We start from the raw sequence: 26542 nt of genomic DNA, 5'->3' as shown, positions 1-26542 counted from the left end.
GCAGGCACACCTGAGACCAGTAGTTCCCTGGGGATAAGAATCACCCGGGAAGCTTGTTCACTCTACCTTCCCAAAGCCCCTTCCCTGGAGATTCTGACTCAGGGGTTCCAAGCTGGACCCAGAAATTGTCTTTTGAACAAATGATCCAGGTGATTCTTATCATCAGAGGACTGTGGGAACGGTCTTAGATCAGGGGTGGCCGGGGCCAGGGAGTATCTTTGGCTTTGTGGGCCGTTAGGTCTCTGTCACAACTACTCGACGCAAAAGGAGCCAGAGAAAATTCATGAATGAACTGGCCTGGCTGTGGTCCAATAATTTATTTACAAAAACAGGCGGCTGGCTACAGTTTGCTGACCCTTCTCTTAGACCATTCATCATACCATTAAAAAAGAGACATTAATGCCTGCTATTTGTCACCTCACTAAGGCTATGTCTCAATCAGGCAATTGACCTAATGAAAATCCTCCCAACACCATGAAACATCACTCTCATCAAGAGGATAAAGTCAAGGTTGTGTCTGCCCTCCCTCAAGCAAGAACAGATGGAATTTACATGAGAGGATGCAGTCTAAGCCAGAGAGTAGAAGCACACTGTATTTTAATGTACAAGACACACTGTATTTTAAAGGACAAGCACACTGTATTTTAAAGGACAAGAATGAGGTGGTAACTATAAGATGCTGGTGGAGATTGTGGCGGGTTTTCTTTATGCAGTGGATTTTCTAGGGCCCCCAAAACTCTTCCTGCATCCTGGGAATTACTAGCTCAGACCACCATATCATTTTTCCCGGTACCTATTGTTATATTCTTTTTTTAACTCCCTCATGAGGATGATTGATGCTCAGCTGAATTCAGAGGAGCGTTTGATTTGCCTGCCATCCTCTGGGAATACCCCTGCTAAATGCAGGAAAAGTCACTCAACATCAAAGATCATTCAGCCACGGATGTGAGAGCTACTGTCACCTTATAAAGCTTACAATAGCCAGCGTCCTCTTACAATTTTCCCCAGCGCAAGCTACAGAGGTGGGGAGGGTTGGAGGGAGCACGGGTTAATACAGTGGAATTTCCTTTGGCACCAGCTCCAAGCAGTCTTTTAACAGAGATGTTTAATTGATCTTTATTGAGCAGAACCTTCCCTTCTGCTTAGAAAAGAAATGATCACTTTTCCCTGGGGTTCTATCTGGAGAAGTTAATAGCCCCAGTTTTCTCTTACAGCAGAGATACTTAATGACTGGGAGACTATCATAAATAGAGTTTATTGTCCAAAATACAAACCCAGTTCTAATCAACCTGCACAGTGAGATTGCCTTGCTTGTATCTGTTGATACCTGGAGGAGCTTCTCCCAACTGACGAGCGCATTGTTCTTTCCACTCAGGCTCTGCTGTCCAGTTAACAAATTGGATAGCGAGGTAATCTATAGGCCTTTGCCAAAGACCGCTGAGGATGCCCTAATGTGTATCAATTTGATCCTCACATGCAGTAGCTCCCAGGTGAGGCCCGAGAGCGGAGCCATAATCATTTGCGTACACGGTGCAGGAATATTTTGCAGGTGTGAAGACGATCATTGCAATACTTCCAGGACACAGAGACACTTCCGGGATTCAGTACAAAGACAGCTGTTACTGCTTGGCATCTATGAAGAGTGATGGAAAAACAAACAAACAAAAGTAATACTTACAGAGTTCCTTTAGCTCTTTTATAAAGGGCTTTATTGATATTAGCGTTACTTTTTGAAATAACTTCCAAACACAACAAGCAGGTATTAATATTTCCGTTTTAGAGCTAGGAAATTTTGTATTAAATGTTCTGACTGCTGTGCTCCTTGAGGACTAGATTTAGCAGTAAACTAGAGGCTAGGACTTGCTGCTACAGTAAACTCTTACTATTTGGGAATTTGTTCTAGAGATACAAATTTCCTGGGTCTTTTTCTTTGTCCTCTCCTCCTTCTGGCTGCCGGCTTTCCCCACCTGCCACCTGCCACGCCCTCCCCAGCCCTCCAAGTTGCCATCCTGGCATGGCAGGCACCGTGACCATGATTTCTGAACCACATTTTGGAACCTGTAGTATGAAAAATACCAGTGTTCTTAGGTGGACAAGAGGACAGAATTTTTGAAACCATGATTGTCCACAAAAATCGGAGATATCTGATCACTCTTATAGTGTCGCTCTAGCATATTCTCCAATGACGAGCAAAGGAAGGTGTGGAAGGGAAGCACCTACCATTTACTGACACAGTTCATAGGCATATACTCAAGGCAGGTGTAAGGCCCGGGCCTGAGGTCTTCCCGGGAATGTGAGAGGGAAGGAGGAGGGAGGCTTTATACCTGAGATATTGGATTCCTTTTCTCCCCCCATTTTACTGAGATATAATTGTCATATAATTTTATATTAATTTCAGGTGTACAACATAGTAATTTGATATGTGTATAAATTGCAAAATAATTTCCACAATAAGTTTAGTTAACATTTACCGCCTCACATAGTTACAATTTTTTTCTTGTGATGAGAACTTTTAAGATCTATGCTCTTAGCAACTTTCAAATTAAAAAACAGTATTGCTCGGTGCTTTGTGTCCACCTAGAGGGGTGGGATAGGGAGGGTGGGAGGGAGATGCAAGAGGGAGGAGATATGGGGATATAGGTGTATGTATAGCTGATTCACTTTGTCATACAGCAGAAACTAACACACCATTGTAAAGCAATTATACTCCAATAAAGATGTTTAAAAAAAAAAGAAAACAGTATTTTTAACTATAGTCATCACGATGTACATTACATCCCCAGGAGTTGTTTCTCTTATAACTGCAAGTTTGTACCTTTTTTTTTTTTTTTAAGTGATTTTTTTTTTAACACCTTTATTCAGCATAGTAACTTAAGTCCCTTACTTCATTCAGGATGTCACCAGTTGCTTGATTCTAGGTGTTGATTAATTAATTAATTAATTTATTTATTTTTGGCTGCGTTGGGTCTTCGTTTCTGTGCAAGGGCTTTCTCTAGTTGCGGCAAGTGGGGGCCATTCTTCATCGCGGTGCGCGGGCCTCTCACTATCGCGGCCTCTCTTGTTGCGGAGCACAGGCTCCAGACGCGCAGGCTCAGTAATTGTGGCTCACGGGCCTAGTTGCTCCGCGGCATGTGGGATCTTCCCAGACCAGGGCTCGAACCCGTGTCCCCTGCATTGGCAGGCAGATTCTCAACCACTGCGCCACCAGGGAAGCCCCAAGTTTGTACCTTTTGACCACCTTTCCCATCCCCCCTACTCCCACCTCTGGCAACCACTAAACTGTTCTCTGTTTCTATGAGCTCAGTTTTCTTCGATTCGTATACGTGAGATCATACAGTATTTGTCTTCCTCTAGTTTCACTTAGAGTAATGGCCTCAAGGTCTGTCCTGGCTTTTTTTTGCATCTGGTATCACAGTTAAACATGGTTAGAACCATGTTGGTGTTGTTACCAGGTCCTTGTCAGGTGTCATGGGCTGAGTTGTGTCCACCACGGAATTCACAGGATGAAGCCCTAAACCCCAGTGTACCTCAGCATGTGACTGTATTGGGAGATCAGGCCTTTAAAGAGTAATTAAGTTAAAATGAGGCCATTAGGGTGGATCCCAGTCCAATCTGACTGGTGTCCTTATAAGGAATGCAGATTAGACACACAGAGAGACACCAGGCCTGCCCAGAGGGTGAAAGCCCCGTGAGGACACAGGGAGAAGGCGGCGCTCTGCAAGCCAAGGAGAGAGGCTGGAGCAGGCTCTTCCCTCAGGAGCCTCAGAGGAAACCAACCCTGCTGACAACTTGACCTTGGACTTGACCAGCCTCCAAAACGGGGAGAAATAAATTTCTGTTGTTTAAGCTACCCAGACTGTGGTGTTTTGTTATGACAGCCCTAGCAAACTCATACAGATACCAAAAATTAACGTGGAATGAGGCCTGGAACACCAACCGCTTACATGTTGTTTGCTACATGCCAAATACATGCCAAATACTAACTCGATCCTCACCATAGCCCTATGAAGTGGGCACTATTGTTCTCACCCCCATCTTACAGACAAGAAAACTAAGGCACAGAGATGTTCAGTGAATTGCCTAAGGCCATACATCTGACATGTGGAAAAGCTGGAATTTGAACCCAGTCACCAGTCTCGGAGTTCACTGTTTTGTCTCAATTTTCTACCTGTTATCCCCCAACTGATCATCCACAAACCTTCCAAAACTGGTTCAGGAGGCAGTGTGGAAAGCAAACCTGAGGATACTGTGCCCCACTCTTGAGAGGCAAGGACTCACAACCTGGGAAGCTTAGGAGGGACAAGGAAAGCTGGTTCATCTCAGAGGCCCATGGATGGAAGGAAGAAACACCTGGGCCTGGTGAACCGAGGGCCTCGAGGCAGGAAGGCTTTTCCCATGTTGGCTGTCACCCTGATCCACAGCTCTGCCATCAGGTAGCTTTGGGTTCCTCCAGGCACATTGGCCCTATGAGTACATGATGTACTACAGGCTGCTGGAGCATATTGGATGTAGAGTCAGAAATGGTTCACTCCCTCTCCAGCTGTCATTTCTCCAGAACAAGCAGGGAAAAATTACCAGACAGGGAGGTTCACCTTCATCCTCTAGACCCGGGTTTCTCAGCCCCGGCTCTAGTGACATTTTGAGCTAGGCAATGTGTGACTTTGTTTCTTTGTTGTGTGTGACTGCCATGTGCACTGTAGGATGTTTAGCAGCATCCCTGTCCTTACCTACTAGATGCCAGTAACACATCAGCTACTTGTGACAACCAAAAGTGTCTCCAGATATTGCCAAATATCCCCGAGGGGACAAAATCACCCCCATTGAGAAGCACTTCTCTAAGAGAAACAGAAAAAGGTACTTCCTCAAGACACCATTTCCATCTGTCAGAAGGCTGTCATAATAATATATGCAAACGTTCTACATTTATGGTGTTGTACAGTGCACAACCTGCCCAACTGCCCATGGTCATCCACCTCCTCCCTCCCTCTCCTCAAGCTTCACAGGAAAATGAGGCTAATCTGCCCTACACTTTATCGTTCCTTTCTACTTTCCCATATTTCTGAGATACTATAAGGAACCCGAGGGCTTCCTGGTCTAAACTTGGGGTTCAGTTCGGGATTGACCTTTCTCCACCCTGAGGTAAGGATTAAGAAAATAAAACCTGTGCTGATCCTTCTGATTTTCTAGTTCAGCCATTAATGTGACAGGCATGAGGTGCTGATAAAGTGGCCAATTTATTCAATCCCTTTAATGGAGAGAAAAAGTTTAAACTTTTATTGGTTTAGCTTGCCCCAAAAGCAACTATCAAATGTTGGCAGGATACAATGAAGGCTTACCTTGTTAACATAGTTAAGTCTCTCTCTCAGAACTAGCCCATTTAGCTCCAGGGTCCTTAGCGCACCCGACGCACTTACACAGCATTTAAGAGCTTTACACAACTGGAAGGTCACATCTTTATTTCTTATCGCAGGAACACGACTTCTGTAAACTTTATTTCTGTCACAACCTAAAGCAAAATTATTGTAAAATGAGTGATTTCAACCATACATTTTATCATCATTAAAAAGCACCTTAAAAAAAAAAAAAAAGCATCTGCTCTGTGCTAAGGATAAGAAACGACTCCTGCCCTTAAAGCCTGCATTAAGGAGGGACATGAAAATTTGAATCACATGAGATAAAGAAGCATAACCTTTATGCACAGAGGTTCCTTGGAGGCAAAATGTTATATCTAAGTGGCAGCTTCATGATAACCCTGAAGCAGAATCTAAAAAGCTGAGGCTATGCAGAGGTGGAGTAGGAGGTGCATTAACTGCAGAGGGAGCACCTGTGCAAAGACACTCAAGCCTGACACCTGCTGGGCACTGTAAATACTGCAGGTGGGGATGACTAAAGGCCAGGGGTCCAAGTGTGAGAACAGACAGAAAGGAAAATAGAGATGTTGGCGGAAGCAAGCCTGGGAGACAGCATGGCTTGTATCCCACAGGTGATGAGGCCTGGGGTTACCACTGGCTCAGTAAGGGTGCCTCCGCTGATTAGAAAAAGGTGCCCCGCTGCTGAAGGACCAATTAGATAAAGGGAGTGATCCCAAAAAGCTCCCCTTCCTCAGGGCCAAAGAGCCCCAGGAGGCTTGGCCGAGCACAGTTCAGACTACACGCCTCTGGGCAGAGCACACGCTGGGCGGCTAGTATGCACTAACTCTGTGTGGGCAAGCCATTAGCAGCATTATTTTAAGCGTATCTTTTTATGTTAGAAGATCACTCAACCCGAGTAGGCAGATGAACTTAGAGGAACTGAGCCCAGGGGCCGTGAAACCACCCAGGAGCTTCTGCCATAGTCCGGGCAAAATGTAATATGGATGAAGAAGCAAATTGAGGAGGAGGCCAAAATCTACGAGCTAGACCCACTGGATTGAAGACATAAAGTTCACTGAAGGAACTCTGAAGAGAACGGGCTCTGCAATAAACTTTTCTTACATTCAATGTAAAATATTAGGCAAAATTAAGTACAGTGGCCTTTAAGGTCCTTTCAGCTCTAATTTCTTTTGATTTCTAACTTATTACTCTGGTTAAGTAAAGTCCCTTCAGAGGTACAGAACAGTTCCTACACCTGCATTGGATGCAAAGAATAATCTGACTTCTCTTCACCAGGGGATGAGTTGAACTGTCCTTGCAGAAGAGATAACAGATGGTGTGAACCCCAGATCCTAGAAAAAGGCCAGGCACACGATAAGTATTCAGCTTTTTGAAAACAAATGAACAATCATTTCCTCTCCTAGATCTTCACACCCTTCCTCTGCTGGCTACTTTCTTTCAGCTTATAAACATCCTCAAGTATACCCACTTAAAAAACTCTCAGACCTATGATTCTTTGGATCTTCTTGTGGGTAACTTAAGTCTCTCCCATGCCTTCAAACTCTTAGAGGAAAACATAGGCAGAACACTCTATGACATAAATCACAGCAAGATCCTTTTTGACCCAGCTCCTAGAGAAATGGAAATAAAAACACAAATAAACAAATGGGACCTAATGAAACTTCAAAGCTTTTGCACAGCAAAGGAAACCATAAACAAGACCAAAAGACAACCCTCAGAATGGGAGAAAATATTTGCAAATGAAGCAACTAACAAAGGATTAATCTCCAAGATTTACAAGCAGCTCATGCAGCTTCATAACAAAAAAACAAACCACCCAATCCAAAGATGGGCAGAAGACCTAAATAGACATTTCTCCAAAGAAGATATACAGATTGCCAACAGACACATGAAAGAATGCTCAACATCATTAATCATTAGAGAAATGCAAATCAAAACTACAATGAGATATCATCTCACACCAGTCAGAATGGCCATCATGAAAATATCTAGAAACAATAAATGCTGGAGAGGATGTGGAGAAAAGGGAACCCTCTTGCACTGTTGGTGGGAATGTAAATTAATACAGCCACTATGGAGCACAGTATGGAGGTTCCTTAAAAAACTAAAAATAGAACTACCATACGACCCAGCAATCCCACTACTGGGCACATACCCTGAGAAAACCATAATTCAAAAAGAGTCATGTACCAAAATGTTCATTGCAGCTCTATTTACAACAGGCAGGACATGGAAGCAACCTAAGTGTCCATCGTCGGATGAATGGATAAAGAAGATGTGGCACATATATACAATGGAATATTACTCAGCCATAAAAAGAAATGAAATGGAGTTATTTGTAGTGAGGTGGATGGACCTAGAGTCTGTCATACAGAGTGAAGTAAGTCAGAAAGAGAAAAACAAATACAGTATGCTGACACATATATATGGAATCTAAGGAAAAAAAAAAAAGGTCATGAAGAACCTAGTGGCAAGATGGGAATAAAGACACAGACCTACTAGAGAATGGACTTGAGGATATGGGGAGAGGGAAGGGTAAGATGTGACAGGGTGAGAGAGTGGCATGGACATATATACACTACCAAACGTAAAATAGATAGTTAGTGGGAAGCAGCCGCATAGCACAGGGAGATCAGCTCGGTGCTTTGTGAACACCTAGAGGCGGGGGATAGGGAGGGTGGGAGGGAGGGAGATACAAGAGGGAAGAGATATGGGAACATATGTATATGTTTAACTGATTCACTTTGTTATAAAGCAGAAACTAACACACCATTGTAAAGCAATTATACTTCAATAAAGATGTTTAAAAACAAAATGTTGACCCTGATTTATCTAAGTAGTGGCAGTTCATTTAAATTTTATGTTTTTCTTTGTAGTTTTTCCCCTTTTTCCCCAACATCTTGGAATAAGAAGTTTCACAGTGAAAAAAAAAAGCTGTTGCTAAAAATCAGGTTAACTCAAATGCCTATTGTGCTACTGTGAGTCATTTAAATTCATCAGTACTCTTAGAAAACTTTTAATAACAAGAGATATGTGTTCCAGGAGGACAGTTACCATTAGAATATTTATCTCATTTGGAGAAGATCATCCAATAGAAATCCCCTCAACCTTACTGAAATAAATGCACTAGAAAAGTTTAGTCACTAAAAGACATGCCTTGAAAACATTAAAGCATTTACAACTTAAACTGCTGCAGTTGAATATAATTCCAAAGATACTCAAATTTTAGAAATGTAAGGCTAGCATGATATCACCTGACCAGAGTAAAAACAATGGCTTCCTCCTTGGCTCTTGCATCAGATGTCAATTCCCACCCTTGCCCCACTTCCACCTGCTCTATTTTTTAATCACACTGGTGGATCTCAAAATATTTCCCTATGAAAATAAAAGGTACAGAAAATTATCGTTGGTTTTTGATACGATAATTTAATAGGGCTATCTGGATTAGGCTGAAGATGATCTTAAAATAAAGAAAAAATATTGCTAGGTAATACCATTAAAGGAGAAAACTAGGAGATATGATTAAATTACTGAGGGATTATTTTAAAGTCTTTAAGACACTGTAGGAAAACAGATGAAGTTTTCCAATTAATTATATCTATTCATTAGCACAGGTTCGGCATTACTTCAAATTTCTGTTGGGAAAGCAGCTCCAGTTGCTATATACAACACAAAAAAACATTTAAAAAGCATCTTAGTCACACTGACATCTTCTTGATTAGTCCTAATATATCAGATTTTAATATGTGCAAAGTCTTCCCAATAAAACGGGTAAGTTGTGATGTATTAAAAGGAATACAGGGCTTCCCTGGTGGCGCAGTGGTTGAGAATCTGCCTGCCAATGCAAGGGACACGGGTTCGAGCCCTGGTCTGGGTAGATCCCACATGCCGCGGAGCAACTGGGCCCGTGAGCCACAACCACTGAGCCTGCGCGTCTGGAGCCTGTGCTCCGCAACAAGAGAGGCGGCGATAGTGAGAGGCCCGCGCACCGCGATGAAGAGTGGCCCCCGCTCGCCGCAACTGGAGAAAGCCCTCGCACAGAAACGAAGACCCAACACAGCCAAAAAAAATTAATTAATTAATTAAAAAAACAAAAACCAAAAAAAAAAAAAAAAGGAATACAATGCATCTTTTTCTAAAACAAGAAAACGAATTATACATATGTGTATATATACACACCCACATATATATATTAAATTATACACACACATACACCATACACACAAGCAGAGAACCCCAAATTAGATAGAACTGGCCAATAAAGTAGATTATATCTCCCTGGAAGTCACAGAAATGCAAAATAAGACAATGCTATTAATTAAGTAGAAAACTGGAACACAAAATTACATATAAAATTATATAATTATATGTTAAGTTTTGTGTGCATTTGCGTGTGTCAAAAACCAAATGAAACATGCTAACATATTAACTGGTTGGTGTTACGGATGTTTAGAGATTAATGTTTTTTCATTTGAAAATTTCCTCATAGAAAATGGTCGTGTATTATTGATTGTGTATTATTTTTATAAGAAGAATTTACTTTGACTTTCTAAAAAGGAATAACAGATATATGCTTGCATAAAATGTCAACACAGTCTATTCTAATTCTGAAACAAGTTGAAAAAATATTTTCTCAAGACATTCGGCAAGTATCACCTAAAATTAAATAGACAAGTCATCTAACTTTGTGTTCAGCTTGGCTTTCTTCATCTTCTGTAATAACCACATTTGTGGAACAAATTCCTATCAAAGGTTCAGACCTAAACAAAAACTACTGAGTAAAAACACATCTGTTTTGGCTTTTTCTCCGAATAGTTCCCAGTATTTGTTAAAATTGAGATCTTTATATTAAACTACACGCACAAATAAACCCTACCAGGACCAAATGTTACAAAATACAGCATGAGGCAAAGCAAATATATTTCACGACAATAAACTAGGTACCTTCAGGAACAACTTCATTTCTTTTAAGCCATCGCGATAAAACTGCCAATAAAATCATGTCCAGCTTTTTATTCTACAATGTTTTGAATTTCCCTAAAAACATCAAAATATTTCCTATTTCCTCAGTTAATAACCATTTCTATATTCTGACATGGCACTTTATGTGGGCAGTAAAGAAATATTAAAGCAAGCAGAAGAGTGATTAAAAGCAGTGACTAATGTCGGAGAGAGCTGGGTCTGAATCTTCAGTCCTGATTCCTAATTTTATGGTCGTTAGAAATTCCTTAACTCCCCCTGAACATTACCTTTCTCACACATAAAATGACAGTAGTAATATTACACCATAGAATTGGAAGGTTAAGTCAGATCACATATATATAACTCTTAAATTACTATATTAATTATATTAAGCAAGCAAAACTATGCTAACTAAAAGAAAACAGCCAATGGTATTGATTCCCAAGGAAATGGAGGGAAGTAATGAAGGAATCCTTCAGCCTTTGAATAATAGTCAAGTTTTTCTGTTTGTTTAACCTATTTCCATCTGAATAAGTCAAAGGCGAAAAAGAAATCAATCATGAAGTCCAGTCTGGAGATAATTCAAGAAATCAAGAGATTATATTACAACTAAGTCATGCAACTCAGGTGGAATCAGTAAATAGATTTTAAAACAAACTGGGTCTGGGTAATAAGTAGGAAAACAATACTGTTGCATAGGTCTCTTGGGTCTTTGCTGAGGTCCACAAATTCTCACAACTTCCGGTGACTAAACAAGTGCCTATCACTTCCCTAAGGAATGGGAAATAAAAGCAATAGGAATCATTAAACTTGGTCCATGACCAAAGGCAGAGTAACAATCTCTAGAAAAGAAGCTTACTGGTCAATACTCTTCAACCTCAAATTTGATTTCTCACTGAGATACCAAGAAAAGTGTTTGAGTTTGGCAATCCCAAGAAACTGACATTTTCAAGTCAATTATGATACAGTTTGGACCTTACCAAGTTTCTAAATGTACACGTTGTAAAAAAAAAAAAAAAAAAAAAAGGCATACCACAGAAATAGATGTGGGTAGTGGCAAATCGCTATGTTAGAACACTGAACCTGATTCAATTTCAGCCAGATACTTTATATTCTGCTCAAATTCAGTCTGTCTCAGATATTTACTGAGAATAACATTAAATTAACACCAGGTTGGGGGTGAAGGGTTTAGCCTTACTGACCCATACAATAACTGGTCTTGAGAACACTAGGAACACTGTTGATTCTGTACCCCTTATACTCATTGAAAGAAACCAACATTTCCAGGGAAGTCAAGACCAATTTGTCTTGCCAGATGCTTAGAACAAGGAATTACAAAAGGACAGTTTAGAATATACTCCACCTTCCTGGGTCATGTGTTGCTGTCATCAAAGGAAAAATTCTTGTTTTCCTCTTTTGGAGGAGAGGGGGTGAACAGGTGGTGGTTGTTTACCTGAATACAGAATAGACTAGTATGAATAAAATAGAATGAAAAGATGGTTGAGAAAATACGTAAATAGAAAAGTCTGAGCTGGAAGTTTCTGGTCCCTTTCTTTCCGGTCAGCCTGTACTTTGGTCCTAATGTATATGACAGTGTCCCAAAATGCTTAGTCTACATTCATCAGGATTATGTGCATGTTGCATCTAGAGCACTTAGGGTAAAATTTTTCTTCAAAGAATTTTACCTTTAGGTTGAAAAGAAATATGTTCCTTGTAACATGGTATAGAAAAATATTCCACAAATGGGACTTCCCTGGTGGTGCAGTGGTTAAGAATCCACCTGCCAATGCAGGGGACACGGGTTCGAGCCCTGGTCCAGGAAGATCCCACATGCTGCGGAGCAACTAAGGTCGTGCACCACAACTACTGAGCCTGCGTTCTAGAGCCCACGAGCCACAACTACTGAGCCCAGGTGCCACAACTACTGAAGCCCATGCGCCTAGAGCCCGTGCTCCACAACAAGAGAAGCCACCGCAGTGAGAAGTCCGTGCATCACAAGCAAGAGTAGCCCCCGCTCGCCACAACTAGAGGAAGCCCGCGCACAGCAACAAAGACCCAACGCAGCCAAAAATAAATACAGAAAATAAATTTATTTTAAAAAAAATTCCACAAAATAAATCTGATCATCAGCGGAATAAAATTTCTGTGCTGCCTAGTTTATGCCAAGGGCTATTCTAAGTACTGTAAACAAACGTAAACAAACACAACCTTTGGACCAGAAACCAGGTTCTTCAAACGACACTTGAAAACCTGAGATCCTTTAGGCATCCCATAAAATTTGTTTCTTTAACCCAAATTTCACGAAAAGGCAAAAATAATCATATTCAATCTGAGTAATTTAACCAGGAGAAAAGTGCCCAACGCAGAGAAGGTTATACCTAAATATTTGTTTAGTGAATAAAAGACACAAGAGGTGAACTGCTACAGCTGGCCAAGACTAGAGCAAGAACAATGATCAGAAATATACAGGTTAAAGAATTTCTCTAGTCAGAAAAAAAAAAAAAAAGCTAGATATTTTTAAATGTCTGAATGTTTGTTTCGCGGGGTTAGAAAGCAACATAAGGAGAAGTGGTTCAGTACCCTGGATAGCTCCAGGGAGGCACAGTTTCTCAAGTCCCAGATCTACTTAGTTGCTGGTGTCTTCCAGCTGCAATTTCCCTGTTAAAGGGCTGTGTCATTTTTAAGCCAGATTCATGCCCCATAAAAACAGAGTAGACTCCTCAACCCCATCCTCACCCCGAAACACATGGAACAAATACGCACACAGAGAAGTCTAGCCTGTTCGTTAAAAAGACAGTATCTTCTGTCCTGACCAGGGAATAAACCTGTCACTTTAGAAAACTGATCCAGGAAGTCTTATCTCTTGCTGTGTGACAGCTGGTCCTGAGAGGGCTCACCGCCCAGATCTAGAGTAAGGGTTTACCCACGGGATCGATAAAGTAGCTATCTTCGAGTTGAAGTAAAACGTATTACCACACCATAATTCAGTGTTATAAACTCAAATCAATAAATCTCTTTCTGAAGAAGACTCTACCGGAAGCATAGTACCTCTCCATAACATTCACATAAGTGAAGCAACTTACCCATGAGCTATGACTACAAAGTCGTGGTAATGATTATAAAGTAACAAGAACTGTAAAGTAAAATGACACCATTTCATATCTCAAAACTATACAGAGCTAAAGTAAAATACTGACAAACAAAAGAGCCTCATCTTTACTATTCTACTTATTTTGCTTACCTACTGAGTTCCTAAATCTTTGCTTGTTACTATACCGTAGCAGTCATCTTATGGTTGGACATTTATTTGCATAGTTTCTCCCATACTAGATTGCAAATTTCTTGATAGGAGGGATCATGTATCATTCACCATGGCCAATGGTATCCTGGACACAGTAAATGTTCAATAACTGTTTATTGAATTAAACTGAGTTGAAGTAACTCATCTCTGGTTTATGAAACTTCTGTTTTCATAGCGATACGAGTGGGAGCCATCCCAGGACACAATCATGTCACCGTACAGAAAAAGGAAGAGTTGTTGGTTCTTATAGTAAACGTAACAAAGAGATTTGGGGCATCTGGAAATATTTACCCCATAAAGAATCCTATGAGAGAAAGTAATACAAACCATACCTTCCCTTCTGCTGAGAAATCACAGAAGATTCTATTTCTGTCGTATTTTTAAATCCCCAAAGACTGTATTATGAGGGAGAGAAATATAAAAACAATTGAACCCTTGAGGAAAACACAGGTCAAAAGAGATTCCTTTTAAAGAAAGAAAAAGGAGGCAGGGAAGAAAAGCAAAGGGGGAGAGGAGGAGGGAGGGAGGGAAGGAGAAAGGACGAAAAGAAAGATGATGCTGTTAAAAGTGATGCTGGAGAGTAATGAAAGTTATGTCTTGACAGATGGTGAGAAGGTTAGGATAAGCAGCACCACCCAAAAATTGTACAAGTAGAAAATAAGCTTATTCTTGTTGGTCCATGGATTATATTACACGGAATAGAGGAATGGTGGGTATGTATGTTTGTTCGTTTGTTTGAAGATTACTTGTTGGGCAAATGCTTCCAGGAAATGCTTTGGGAGAGTTCACTTAGATATCTTGCAACAGACGCTCAACTTCAATAATCTCAAAAACTGCCCAAGTTTTCCAAGGCAAATCCACATTGTATGCTCAGTCTCACCAAATTCATATACGCTGTCCATTTTTATTCTTACGTAAAATTTATCTTACATGAAATTATCAAGTGTTTTAAAATAGTTATTAAGAGTTTGGAGCACTCATGTTAGAAAATTAAGTGTTACCAAGTGAGGCTCCTTTTTTTTTTTTTTTTGAGGCCCCTTTTTAATTCAAGACGTTTTCCATTTTACTGGGAATCAATTCTGTCTGGTGTTTCTAATCCAGCATGTTAAAAAATCATCCTACAAGGCCTCTGATCTTGTTTAAACACTAAAATTTCACAGTACAGATCCAAATTTCCATAAAAGTGACTCTGCTAGTGAATCCATTTCATTTGTCCCCTCCATCTGCAAAGAATAGATTTTTCTTTTCTACCTCAAGAACACCTAATCCTTACATTTTAAGAAACAGTACTTGAGTGCTTTTACTGCCAAAAGTCTCATTGTAATATAGCTGGACTATTCCCCTGTGAGTACTAGTTAGTGCTATTGCTTGTTCACACATGCTTTTTTAATTTCAAGTATGATTAGTTATAGGCAAGTCACTGAATATTTAAATTTGGTACAGACAGGTTTTCAAACTACCTGTGAACAGAAGCCTGTAAATTAGAGGGAGTGTGGGAATATGAAATCTGAGCAGAGCTGTTTAAAATCTGGCTGTTGTACATTATGCTCCCTTCCTTACCTGTAACACCTGCTTTCTGCGGAACCAGAAGTCTGTGTCTCCTGTGGCTTAGGTTTTAGACCGGGGTGAGCGTTGTAACAGCCTCACCATAATGTCTGGCATGTTCCAGACTCCCCTGTGGTTGAGAATATGCATAAGTTGAGATGGATTAGGGAACAGCAGAATCTTCAAAGCCGAGAGAGAAGTCCAGAGACCACAGGGAGACCTCAATGCCCATTACAGGCTTAAAGAAAATAAAAATAAAACTCTAGAATAGTATTGACTTGCTAAAACCCAAAATGAACATAAGTATTAAATTTTTACTAGACTGTAAATCAAACCTTAACAAAAACCTAAGTCATCAGTTTAAGAGGAAACCAAACTGTTGTAATTCTAAACCCAGAGGCAGTAGTGCGGTGTGAGATAAAATGCGTGAGACCCAAAATTGGCAAGTTCTGGATTCTTTTTCCTATTCTGTTTCTTCTGAAATGTACCACCGAGCATATCACTTAACCCTCCTAGACCCTGGATTTCCATTTTTTCATCTGTAAAACAAAGAATCTGGACTAGAAAATAACTAAACTTGCTTCCAGAAATAAACAGGCATTTCATTCCATTTGAACTCAAATCTGACTTGCACTTGAACAGTTCTAAAAAGAGAGAACACTTTGTGTCTTTTATAAATGTGTTATAAGTTTCCGAAGTTAAACTCTAGTTCCTTATGAGGGTAATATGCGTTTTTCTTTCAAAACAATTCCAGATGATAGGAATGAGGACAAAGACCTGAAGAAGTGAAAATATATATATATATATATATATATATATGAATCTATGTGTGGGTATATGTATCTCCAGTTCCAGAGTATATTCTCATTTTCTTCCAAAATCCTGCAAAGTTATAGAAAGTAGAGCATAAGGGCCAACAGAGCGGCTCCTGGCTTGAGGTATGTCTCCTTCACCACTCCTCTGAGTAAACCAAGGAGCCAGAACATGTCAGCAGCAAGAGAAAGCTTCCTGCAACATCATACGAGAAAAGGCCCATATCAGAGTCTAAAGCTAGGCTGCCAAGAATTGCACTTAAGTTGTCGGAACCACAAAGGACAAGGTATCTGCCGCTCCTCTCCTACTGTATTCCATGGTCTTATCATGAGGGACAAAACTACAGCCAGCCTGTACTCAGAGCTGTGGTCCTGCCCTGGCAGCTTGAAATCCTAGTCAGACAGGCCACATGATGCTAATGGAGAAGTCTAAAACATTTAGCAGCGTCAGAAATGAAAAACAGCTCAAGAAAACCCAATGAGGATCCAAGCACTGAGAATGACGTATTTCCTAATGACCAAATCCAAGTTTGGTCCACTGAGACATAGGCCGTCTCTTAGAGTGAAATACCTTAGACAACATTAATTAATACTGTGAGTGATGGTTGTTAAAAAGCAAGGCAGAAGAAATATTCAAAGTTTAACCTCAAGGAACATGTGTAAACCATAGCTTTGAGAGGAGGTGGCAAACATATAGGTGACTTCCCTGTTCTGTTTATCTAGCAAACAGTCCTAATCAATAACATTAGTCTTTTCTATAGTACCTGGCTCTCAGTTCCACAGTCTTTCTCAACAGCCAGGCCTTACTAATCAACCTGAATTGGCATGAGAAAGAAAACCTATTTACCCCTTTTCCTATAGGAGAAAAGAGCCCTGTGTGTGGAGAACTGGGAAGCCTTGTTAGTCCTTTGGGCTTCACCATTAACCAGTTAGACAAGTCACTTTGTAATTCAAGGCCTCTCCACCCTTAAGAATAAAATTTCGAGTAGGGGTGGACTATCTCTAAGTTTCCTTTGTGTGTTCAAGCCTCATATATTTATAATCTTAAGCGATGGGGAGTATCTATGACGACTGAAAAAAGCATGACTATCCCATAACTCAAAGAAATAAAGTTACTCATTGAAGTTATCAATTATCGTTATTTTTTTTCCTCCTGAAGAGCTGCAGATACTAATTATAAGATTCTTTGTCCAACAGTGGTTATTTAAGCCAGGAAATATATTCTAATCCAACTCCTTCACAGATGAGGAATTAGATTTTCAGAAAGGTTAACTGATTTGCATAATGTCATGCCAGTAAATCTGAATACCCAGATTATGATTATCAACACCAAGGTTATTAGCACAATTATTAGTTTTTGTGGAGTTTACAGAGTGGTTTCCAAACTGCAAACCCAAATCTATTGACAAGCCAGTACCTATCCTCCATCATGGTCTCGTTTGTGGTGATTTCTTTGTACCTGAAGACATTTAAGGTGCCTACGTTCTTTCGATTCCTTCCGATTCCTTTTGATTCCTTATTCATTGAGCACATTGTACTCATCCATTCATACCTGCAATTTGCCAGTTTCCCAATTTAGCATCTCTGAAATATTTACTAGTGGGGAGTATACTTCTTTACCGCATCATAACTATGCAAAGTAAGACCTTATCTAACACAAGCCCTGTGGAACCCAAAGGGCAACCATTTACTGCTACCTTTTTGTCTATTGTCTTTTACCTGCATGTAGTTGCCGTTTATGCTTCCTTGAGCGGAAATTAATTAACTCCCTAAAAATCATCATGATACGGCATAAAATGATCTTAATACGTCACTGTGTCTGTTGTCTAAGCTTGAATCCAATTTTCAAGTGCTTTATGTTGATTTGATAAGCAAGAAGAGGCATTTCAGGTTGTACATGAAATAAATGAACATAAATTCACCAAGTGACCATATTCCTGTGGGAGCAAAAGGAGGCATGGTATTTAGCATAAATGAGTGTAAGTGGTGAGTTAGATAAGTAGTCAGGAGACCCGAATTCCATCCTCAACTTTCACACTAAAGGTACAAACTTGCACAACTTTCCTCACTTCCTTGAGCCCCAACTAAAAGTGAGGGAGTTCAACTCGCTTTTCTAAGATTAGATTCATATCTATCATTTTATGACTACCATGGGCAGCCCTGAATACCCCCTCCTCTGCATGTATGGCAGCTCTTCTGGGCAGTTATCTAATACTTCACGTGGCAGCGCACACCAGCCCCTGTGCTGTGCTTCGCCAGGATGGCCCACTGCCAGACCGCAGGCACAGCCTCCGGCCCTATGACGAATCCCAAGCATCCCAGGGCAGCAGTCAGTAGCAGCCTGCTTCAACAAAACCTAAGAAAACAAAACTTCTCATCTTCACCTTCAGTCTTTACTACACGGGACAAATTTAAGACCTTAATGGCTACTTTTTCCTCCAGTGTAAAGTGCCAGGCCAGCTGGCTCTAAAATACTTCATAAAGCATGCAAAAAGCCCCAATTCCATAGGCATGTATCACTGCACTAAGAAGGGACCTTGGAGAGTTTTAATATTAAAAACTGAGACCCACAGAATGGAGATGTTAGGACTAGAACCAAGCGTTCTTGATTCCAAACCGGTGTGCTCCCAAGGGGAATTTATCAAAGTACAGAGAGAATTCACAACTTCTTACTTCAGTGGATTTTAGTGGGGGTTTCTGTAACACATCATGCAATCTAGTGTTTTCTTAACATTCATGGTGAAAATTTTAGAAATCTCCACATCTTGATTGTTATAGTGAAGCAGTACAGTAATGAGACAAAGCATTTGTTCTCGAGCTAAAATCACGTCTCCTTCACTTATATTTGGCCAAGTTAACTTCTTTGCACTTCTTTTCGCCGTCTGAAAAATGGCATTAAAAATGCTTTCAAATTATTTTTGAAAGTTAAAGACAGATAGCTAATGTAGCATTAGTAGTGCTGTGCCTTCACACATTCCTTAATGGAGTCAAAAGACATATGTTGTCTGACGGTCACAACAAATCTTACAAATTAAAGTATCTCTTCAATGTGGCCTGATATCCCAGTTGGCCCTTGGGCTAACATCCTAAGATGCACTAGTGATCTTGAGGACATTTCCTGCAAAGGTCCTGGACTGATACTGTTCTTTGTTTCCAGGACTCTTAGAACCAAGCAGCATGGAAATATGACTGGGGATTTGAGAAGATATTTTGTTTTTTAAACACAAGTTTAAATAAACTTAAGTAATGGAAATAAAAGAAAGTTCTTATCTTTTTTTTTAATCTCAAGATGGTACAGGAGAGGCTACAAACGTACCACTTCCTGGTAATGTAGAAATAATTTCTGAGAACATTAATCTCAACACAGCAATTTAAACCAACACACGTGTGCATTCATTATAAAAACAAATATCAGCTGCAAGACGTATTATTCAATGTAGGATCAGACAACTAGTCCTTAATACCTTACCTGTCTAGTAGAAATCACTACAATGCAACTTATTTTTACTGTGTATAATGTCACTCTAATTTACCTGGAAAGGATTAAATTGTGTTCAGCATTTTCGTTTTAAGAAGCATGAACTCGTTAAATTTAAAAGTTTTTTAGTTAAAATGTTTATAACATAGAATCCTAAAATAGTTTTCTCCTGATAGTCTGCCTTCCTCTATATGTACAAGCAGTCATATGTGATGATCTGACTGGACCTGTTTAGAAAGAAAAGGCAACTTTGCCCAAGAAGCTACTTTGCATGAACCTGAGATGAGGTGGAAGAAGGAAAATCACTGGACTGACTGAAGCAGAGTGATGATTAGGGATCAATGAAAATAGAACAGTAAACTGAGGGCCATGAATCCTAGCACAGCAAACAGGAGTAAATGAAAGTTTTCAGGAAAATAGTTATGTGGGATGCATATGCAGTCAACTAACCTTTGACAATGGTGCCCAAAACACAAAATGGGGAAAGGATAGTCTATTCAATAACTGGTGTTAGGAAAATTGATACCCACATGCGAAAGAATACCATAGACAAAACTTAACTTGAAATGGATTAAGGACTTAAATGTAAGACCTGAAACCATAAAACTTCTAGAAGAAAACATAGGTGGTAAGCTATTTGACATAGGTCTTCGCCATATCTTTCTGGATTTGACACCAAAAGCACAGGCAATAAAAGCAAAAATAAACAAGTAGAACTACATCAAACTAAAAAGTTTCTGCACAGCAAAGGAAACAACCAACAAAAGGAAAAGGCAACCTATAGAATGTGAGAAAACATTTGCAAACTACCTATCAGATGAGGGATTAATATCCAAAGCATGCAAAGAACTCATATGCCTCAATAGCAAAATTTAAAAAAAAATCCAATTAAACAGTGGGCAGAGGACCTGAATAGACAGTTCCCCAAAGAAGACATACAAATGACCAACGGATATATGAAAAGGTGCTCAACATCACTAATCATCAGGGAAATGCAAATCAAAACCACAATGAGATATGACCTCACTACCTATTATAATGTTTATTATGAAAAAAGACAAGAGATAACAAATCTTGGTGAGGATATGAATAAAGGGAACCCTTGTACACTGTTGGTGAGAATGTGAATTGGTGCAGTCACTATGGAAAACAGTATGGCGGTTACTCAAAAAGTTAAACATAGAACTACCGAATGATCCGGCAATCCCACTTCTGGATACATATCCAAAGGAAATGAAATCAGTATCCCAAAGAGATATCTGCATTCCCATGTTCATTGCAGCATTATTGACAATAGCCAAGAGAAGGAAACCTGTGTCCATCAATGAACGAAGAAAGAATATGTGGTATATATATTCAATGGAATATTATTTAGCTATAAAAAAAGAAGGAAATCCTGTCATTTGTGACAACATGAATGAACTCGGAGGGCATTATGTTAAATGGAAAAAGTCAGACTGAGAAAGACAAATGCTACGTGGTATCACTTATATGTGCAATCTTAAAAAGAAAAAAAAAATTGAACTAATAGAAACAGAATAGAAGGGTCCTTGCCAGGGTCTGGGAGATGAGGGAAACAGGAAAACGTTGGTCAAACGTACAAACTTTCACTTTTAAGAAGAATATGAATAAGTTCTGAGGATCCAATGTACAACATGGTTACAGTAGTTAATAATACTGTCTTGTATACTTGAAATTTGCTGAAACAGACTTTAAGCATTCTCACCACCAAAAAAAACAAAAACAAAAACAAGGGTATGGGGGTAGAGGGGAACTATGTGAGGTGATGAAAATGTTAATTAACTTGATCAGGACCAGTATTTCCCAATGTCTAGGTGTATCAAATCAGTTTGTACACTTTAAATATATACAATTTTATTTGTCAATTATACCTCAAGAAAGCTGGGAAAATAAGAACTAATATTTAGTAAACGAAAAAAAGTTATGAGGTAGGTGTTTAGGAAATATTAATTAGGAAACACTGTACAGACAGGACTAGAGCAGACAGGTACTGCAAACAAGGAAGTAATCTCTCTCTTCTTCTATGGCAATAAACTAAGAGTACCCAAGCCTGACAGCTATTCATCAGCAATGTCCAAAAATTCAGATTCCCAAGAGAAAGAACAAACGAATAGGAGAGAAGAGATGCTACGTATATCCTCAGCCCATAGCTTTATCTGTTTTCAGTCTACAAACCAGTTTCTTACAGTCCCCTGGGAATAGGAACATGAACCTGCAGGAGGATAATGGCTGCTTTAACATCTCTCTCTAAGCTCATCAACGATGTGCTAATAGTTCATACATTTAAGCCAGACACTCATAACTCATTTTCAGTGGTGCAATTGTCTAATAAATTGTTGGAAACTTTAAAAAATCTTCAGTGTTCCATAGAAATGGAAGCCTTTTCACAATAATTGAAACCAGTAATGCAAAACAAATGTATTTCCTTGATAAATTTAGTTTTAAGTAAGCTTTAATTTATATGCTAAATTTTTTAATATAGTTCAAGTTTTGGCAGAGACATGTTTATTTTAATTGTTGGCCTTCAAAACTCTAGCTTAGGAATAAGCATCTGCTTCTTTTCAATTTTCCGCATAAACTGGGTAAATTTCTTCAAGTTGCAAATGAGGGGTGAATATACACTGTATTGCTTCTGGAAAGGTTACAAAATTGCAGCACTTTTTGTGAATCCTTTATGAGAGATCTTACAGCATTACCCTTAAATCTTAACTAGGGTTCTTATAATGTACTTATATTTAAGCTGTTTTCAAAGAACATAATACATTAGCATCTAGACCTTGTGCCCAAATATCCCTCTTTGGAGCACTTGTCGAATACTCTAATACATTTTGAACTCCTCTCATTGCTTTATAGAGATTCACAAAACACATGGATCCTTTCTCTAAGATGAAAAACCTCCCAGAGGAAAAGCACAAACACAGCCTCAGCCCACCTATATTGGAGACCCTGTAAACAATCTGACAAATAATAACATACAGTGCGTATTTCTCCAGCTATAGCCTTTGGAGGAAATCAATAAAACTTTCAGAAAATTAAAGTTAGAGCTCTTGAAACACTGTAGGAGGTAACATTCATCCTTTGCAAATACCTTAAGAAAACTGACTTCTGAGAGAATCCAATCCCTATTATAAAATAGTCTTCCTTCACCAGTAATGGCAACACTGGTAAAGGCACTGCTAAGCATGTTTGCACTCATCTGAACCAAGCAGGCATAGAACCTAGGTAACAACGCCCACTGGCTATTAATATGATTGAAACTATCTGTGAATTGGGACTCAGTTGATATTAACATGTAAAACCCCTGAAAATCTACAAGAGCATTTTCTTCTGGGGTGTTTTATTTCGTCGGTTTCTTTTTCAGTCTACCTTTTAAGGTATTACCCAATCTCCATGTTATGTATGGTGTCTAGCCATGGTACTGATGTTCATGATTCCATGAAATGGCATCTTTGCTTTACAAAGTATCAGGGTTATAACAGAGAGAGTGGTGAAGGACTAAGAAACATACTTTAATAGAGCCAGTTAACTTGCTGGACACTAACATCCAGTCAGGAGCCTCAAGTAACATCTCTGCCCAAAAGTTTCAATTGCTAAATATCAAGGGAATAATACCAAGGCCCAATCACAGAGTAGCAAATACCAGAGGCCTCGGAAAATCCCAAGAGAATAGCTTCAATGGCAGTGATTCTCAAATGTTCAAGGTACACAACAATCACCTGGTGAATGTGTAAAAACAGTTTCTGAGGCCGATCCTCTGAGATTTTAATTCAGCAGGTCAGGCGAGGTCCATGAATTTATAGTTCTAACACGGCTGGCGGAACCAGAGCTGCTGCTCTGAGGAACACACTTTGAGAACCACTGCCCCACCACTATTAAATCATAGTCGGCAGTCTTGTAAAATGCAAGTTGATTTGCATGTTCATTAAAGTTTGAGAATCACTGCTTTAGGAAATGAGGCAACAGGTTTGTTTGGTTTTTTCCTTCCTCCTGTGATATCAGGATAGGGAGATGGTGAAAAGAGATGTTTTCAAAAGAAAGTAAGTGCTTAAATCACACTCTTTGTCATGAAACAAACCTATCTGGCCACCTTGCTCACCTTCCTCAATGAAGCATCACTCACTCCTTCCTTTATCCACCTCTCCATCCTCACTGTACCTTACCTAGGGCTCACGAGGAGACAGAGGTCCCATATGAACTTCAGATCTGCATGTTATAGATTTCCCGGGAAAATCTAGAATTCATATAATTGTTTTTCTAGTCCATAAAAATTACACTGGCATTAAACAAAGAATCAAGTTTGAATTACATACGTTTAGAAAACTTTTCATGTAAATAACTTCACAAGAAATTCACAGAAAAATATTTTTTTAGACTGATTGGCAACAGGGCCACGACAAGAGCAAGAAATGTCAACAGAGTGGCCTCCAGTGGTCACCCATGTCTCAGAGATGGAGGAAGGAAAGATAGCCTCTTGAGTGATTTGCACTGTATGTAATTTTACATTACATGTAATTACGTGGACTAAACCAAGTGTAACACAGAAGACTAAACATGCTATCATTCCATGTGATGAGCCTCTACAAAGAGGAAAAAACAGAAGATGTGAAAAAAAACACTTTTTTTCTACTTTAATTTTGTACCTATATGACATGATGAATGGTCACTAAACTTACTGTGATAATTATTTCATGATGTATGTAAGTCAAAGCACTACGCTATATACCTTAAACTTTTACCGTTCTGTATGTCAATTATATCTCAGTAAAACCAGAAGGAAAAAAAAAGTGGAAGATGTGAATATATCAAGCCTTGGCAATGGGAAAGGCCTAAGTCCACGTGACTAATCACACCTCCTTCTTGCTGATTCATGCTATTGTAGATTCAGCAGCTCCAGCAGCAAAACAGCTTATCTGTTAATAAGCTACAGAAAGATGAGCCCCAAGTCCCATCACGCACTGCAGAAATGTGAGTTGAACTGGCAAACATCTCCCAATCCACCACAATAACCCCTTGCCTCGCTTACCTGAAACTTTCACACATACCACATCTCCCCAATTATTTCCATAATCAGTGAGCCTATTGCTGATCTAAAACCTGACACATACATGAGTAGATTCCAGGTCTGTTAAGTACCAGGAGCAAAGGAGGACATAGAAAAACACCGCATTTAGTCTCATTTTCTCTGAGAAATTCAGTGCACTGCAAGACAGCACTGGACTGAGAACACGGAACCAAGGTTCTAACACCAGTTTTTCTACCAGATACCTTGAAGCAAGTCACTTGGCCTCTTTCATTTCATTTCTTTCAAAATTAGACTACATTATCATTCAGATACTTCCATATCTAGGAGTCTGTGATTATGCTGAGTATCCATGCTATTAGAAAGCCAAAGAAACAGCTACTCAGAAGCACATGGAAAATAACCATCTTGGATGAGACTTAAGAGCTGCAGTGGCACTAGCTCCACACAAGGCATCCTAATCCCAGGTCCGAACTCGGTACTGCAGGCTGCCCAGAAACTGGGGCATATAATAAGGTTTATTCATATGAGCATCCTTCCGAACTTATTCAACCAGAAGTCTTTCATGAATACCACCCAGATGCTGAAATTAGGATCGCCATCCTTAGGTATCAGGGATTAAAGTATGATCCAAAGAGTTCAAGTTGCCTACAAAATGTCTACAACTGCATGGAAGTTGAAGGACTCACTCACCTCATTCCCACCACATCCTGCAAAGCCTTTTCTTAGAAGGAAATCAGAAACTCCCTTTTTTGAAGACAGATGGGTAATTCATGTACAACCATCTATGAGACTGCCTGCATGGGGCCTCCTTGTTTGAAGACTACAGAGATTTTAAATTAAAAGAACCATCTATGTCAACTCTGCCTAGATGATGTGTTCAAAGGGAAGACTCAAAGCAGCAAACTAGAGGGAACTTTTCGTTTACTTATTTCTAAAAAGCCAAATAAAGCCTCTAGGAATGGTTATCTGTCATTTCCTTTCTCAGCACCCACTGTTCCTTCTTCTGGCTGCAGTCACAATTTTTATTTGCAAACCACGACTACCGCCCTCAGTGGACCCATGTCTTCTGTCCCAGGGTTCCTTTTCCTCTAAGAATTTTATGATCTGCATGAATCACTTTGCATAGATAACTAAAATTGATCATTAAAATTGGAAATTAAAAAAAAAAAAAAGAGCATGCAACACCCCGTTCTTATTTTGCTTCAAGGATACTCCTACTGAGCTCATGGAGCTGAAAGCTGCAAAAACTTGAAGGATCCTCCTCTCAGGTTGAAAGACTAGGACATGAAGTACCCAAGTATGCCACACAGAGTTCAAGAAAAGGAATACAGCCAGATCTTCCATCTAAGTATCAGGAAGAAATCGGAGGTAGGGAAAAGAATTGGGGTAGCTCAGCAGTAGCCTTTTTCTTAACGTCAGAAGCCTGATTTTTATTCCGAAACAAGACTATAAAACAACATTTCCCAGACATTCTCGCATGGAGGTGTAATCATGTGACTGTGTCTGGGCCAATGACCTGCAAGAACAAGTGTTATGCTGGCTTCCAAAAGGCTCTGGCGAAAGTCCAACTTAATGAAATGAAAATGTCTGATTAGACCTTGACTTGTCCTGACAACTCTGGTCAACTATTAATGCAAGGAGTATCATGAGGAAGAAAGAACTGCTTGCAAATGGACAAAGTAAGCAACAAATACCCCTGTCAACAGCATTAAATTATTTATCAATCACACACTACAGGTTATATCACAGTAGTTACAAAGATGGAGGCCACTGGGTCCTCACCAACAAAAAGACTGGTTCTTCCACTTTTAGGACAGTTATGTAGAGCAGGGGTCCCCAACCCCCCAGGAACCTGGCCGCACAGCAAGAGGTGAGTGGCGGGGAGCGAGCGAAGCTTCATCTGCCGCTTCCCATCACTCACATTACCACCTGAACCATACCCCCAACCCCCCGTCCGTGGAAAAACTGTCTTCCACGAAACTGGTCCCTGGTGCCAAAAAGGTTAGGGACCGCTGATCTAGAGGACTA

General features: G+C 39.8%; 1 protein-coding gene across 1 annotated transcript in view; it reads right to left on the bottom strand.

The window, feature by feature from the left end:
• Positions 1–280: 280 nt before the first annotated feature.
• Positions 281–26542, bottom strand: part of LOC130706980 (centrosomal protein of 78 kDa-like) — a 36846-nt gene continuing 10584 nt past the window's right edge. The window contains exons 2-3 of the mRNA XM_057539629.1: positions 5337–5506; positions 281–1633 (exon numbers count right to left, since the gene is read on the bottom strand). Of these exons, the coding sequence (XP_057395612.1) occupies positions 1562–1633; positions 5337–5506 (242 nt within the window). The 3' untranslated portion in view covers positions 281–1561. The remainder of the gene's footprint in view (positions 1634–5336; positions 5507–26542) is intronic.

Source organism: Balaenoptera acutorostrata, unplaced genomic scaffold (genome assembly GCF_949987535.1).
Source record: "Balaenoptera acutorostrata unplaced genomic scaffold, mBalAcu1.1 scaffold_813, whole genome shotgun sequence".
NCBI lineage: Eukaryota > Metazoa > Chordata > Mammalia > Artiodactyla > Balaenopteridae > Balaenoptera > Balaenoptera acutorostrata.
The sequence above is the reverse complement of the archived record's forward strand: the minus strand, read 5'-3'. Positions and strand labels throughout refer to the sequence as shown.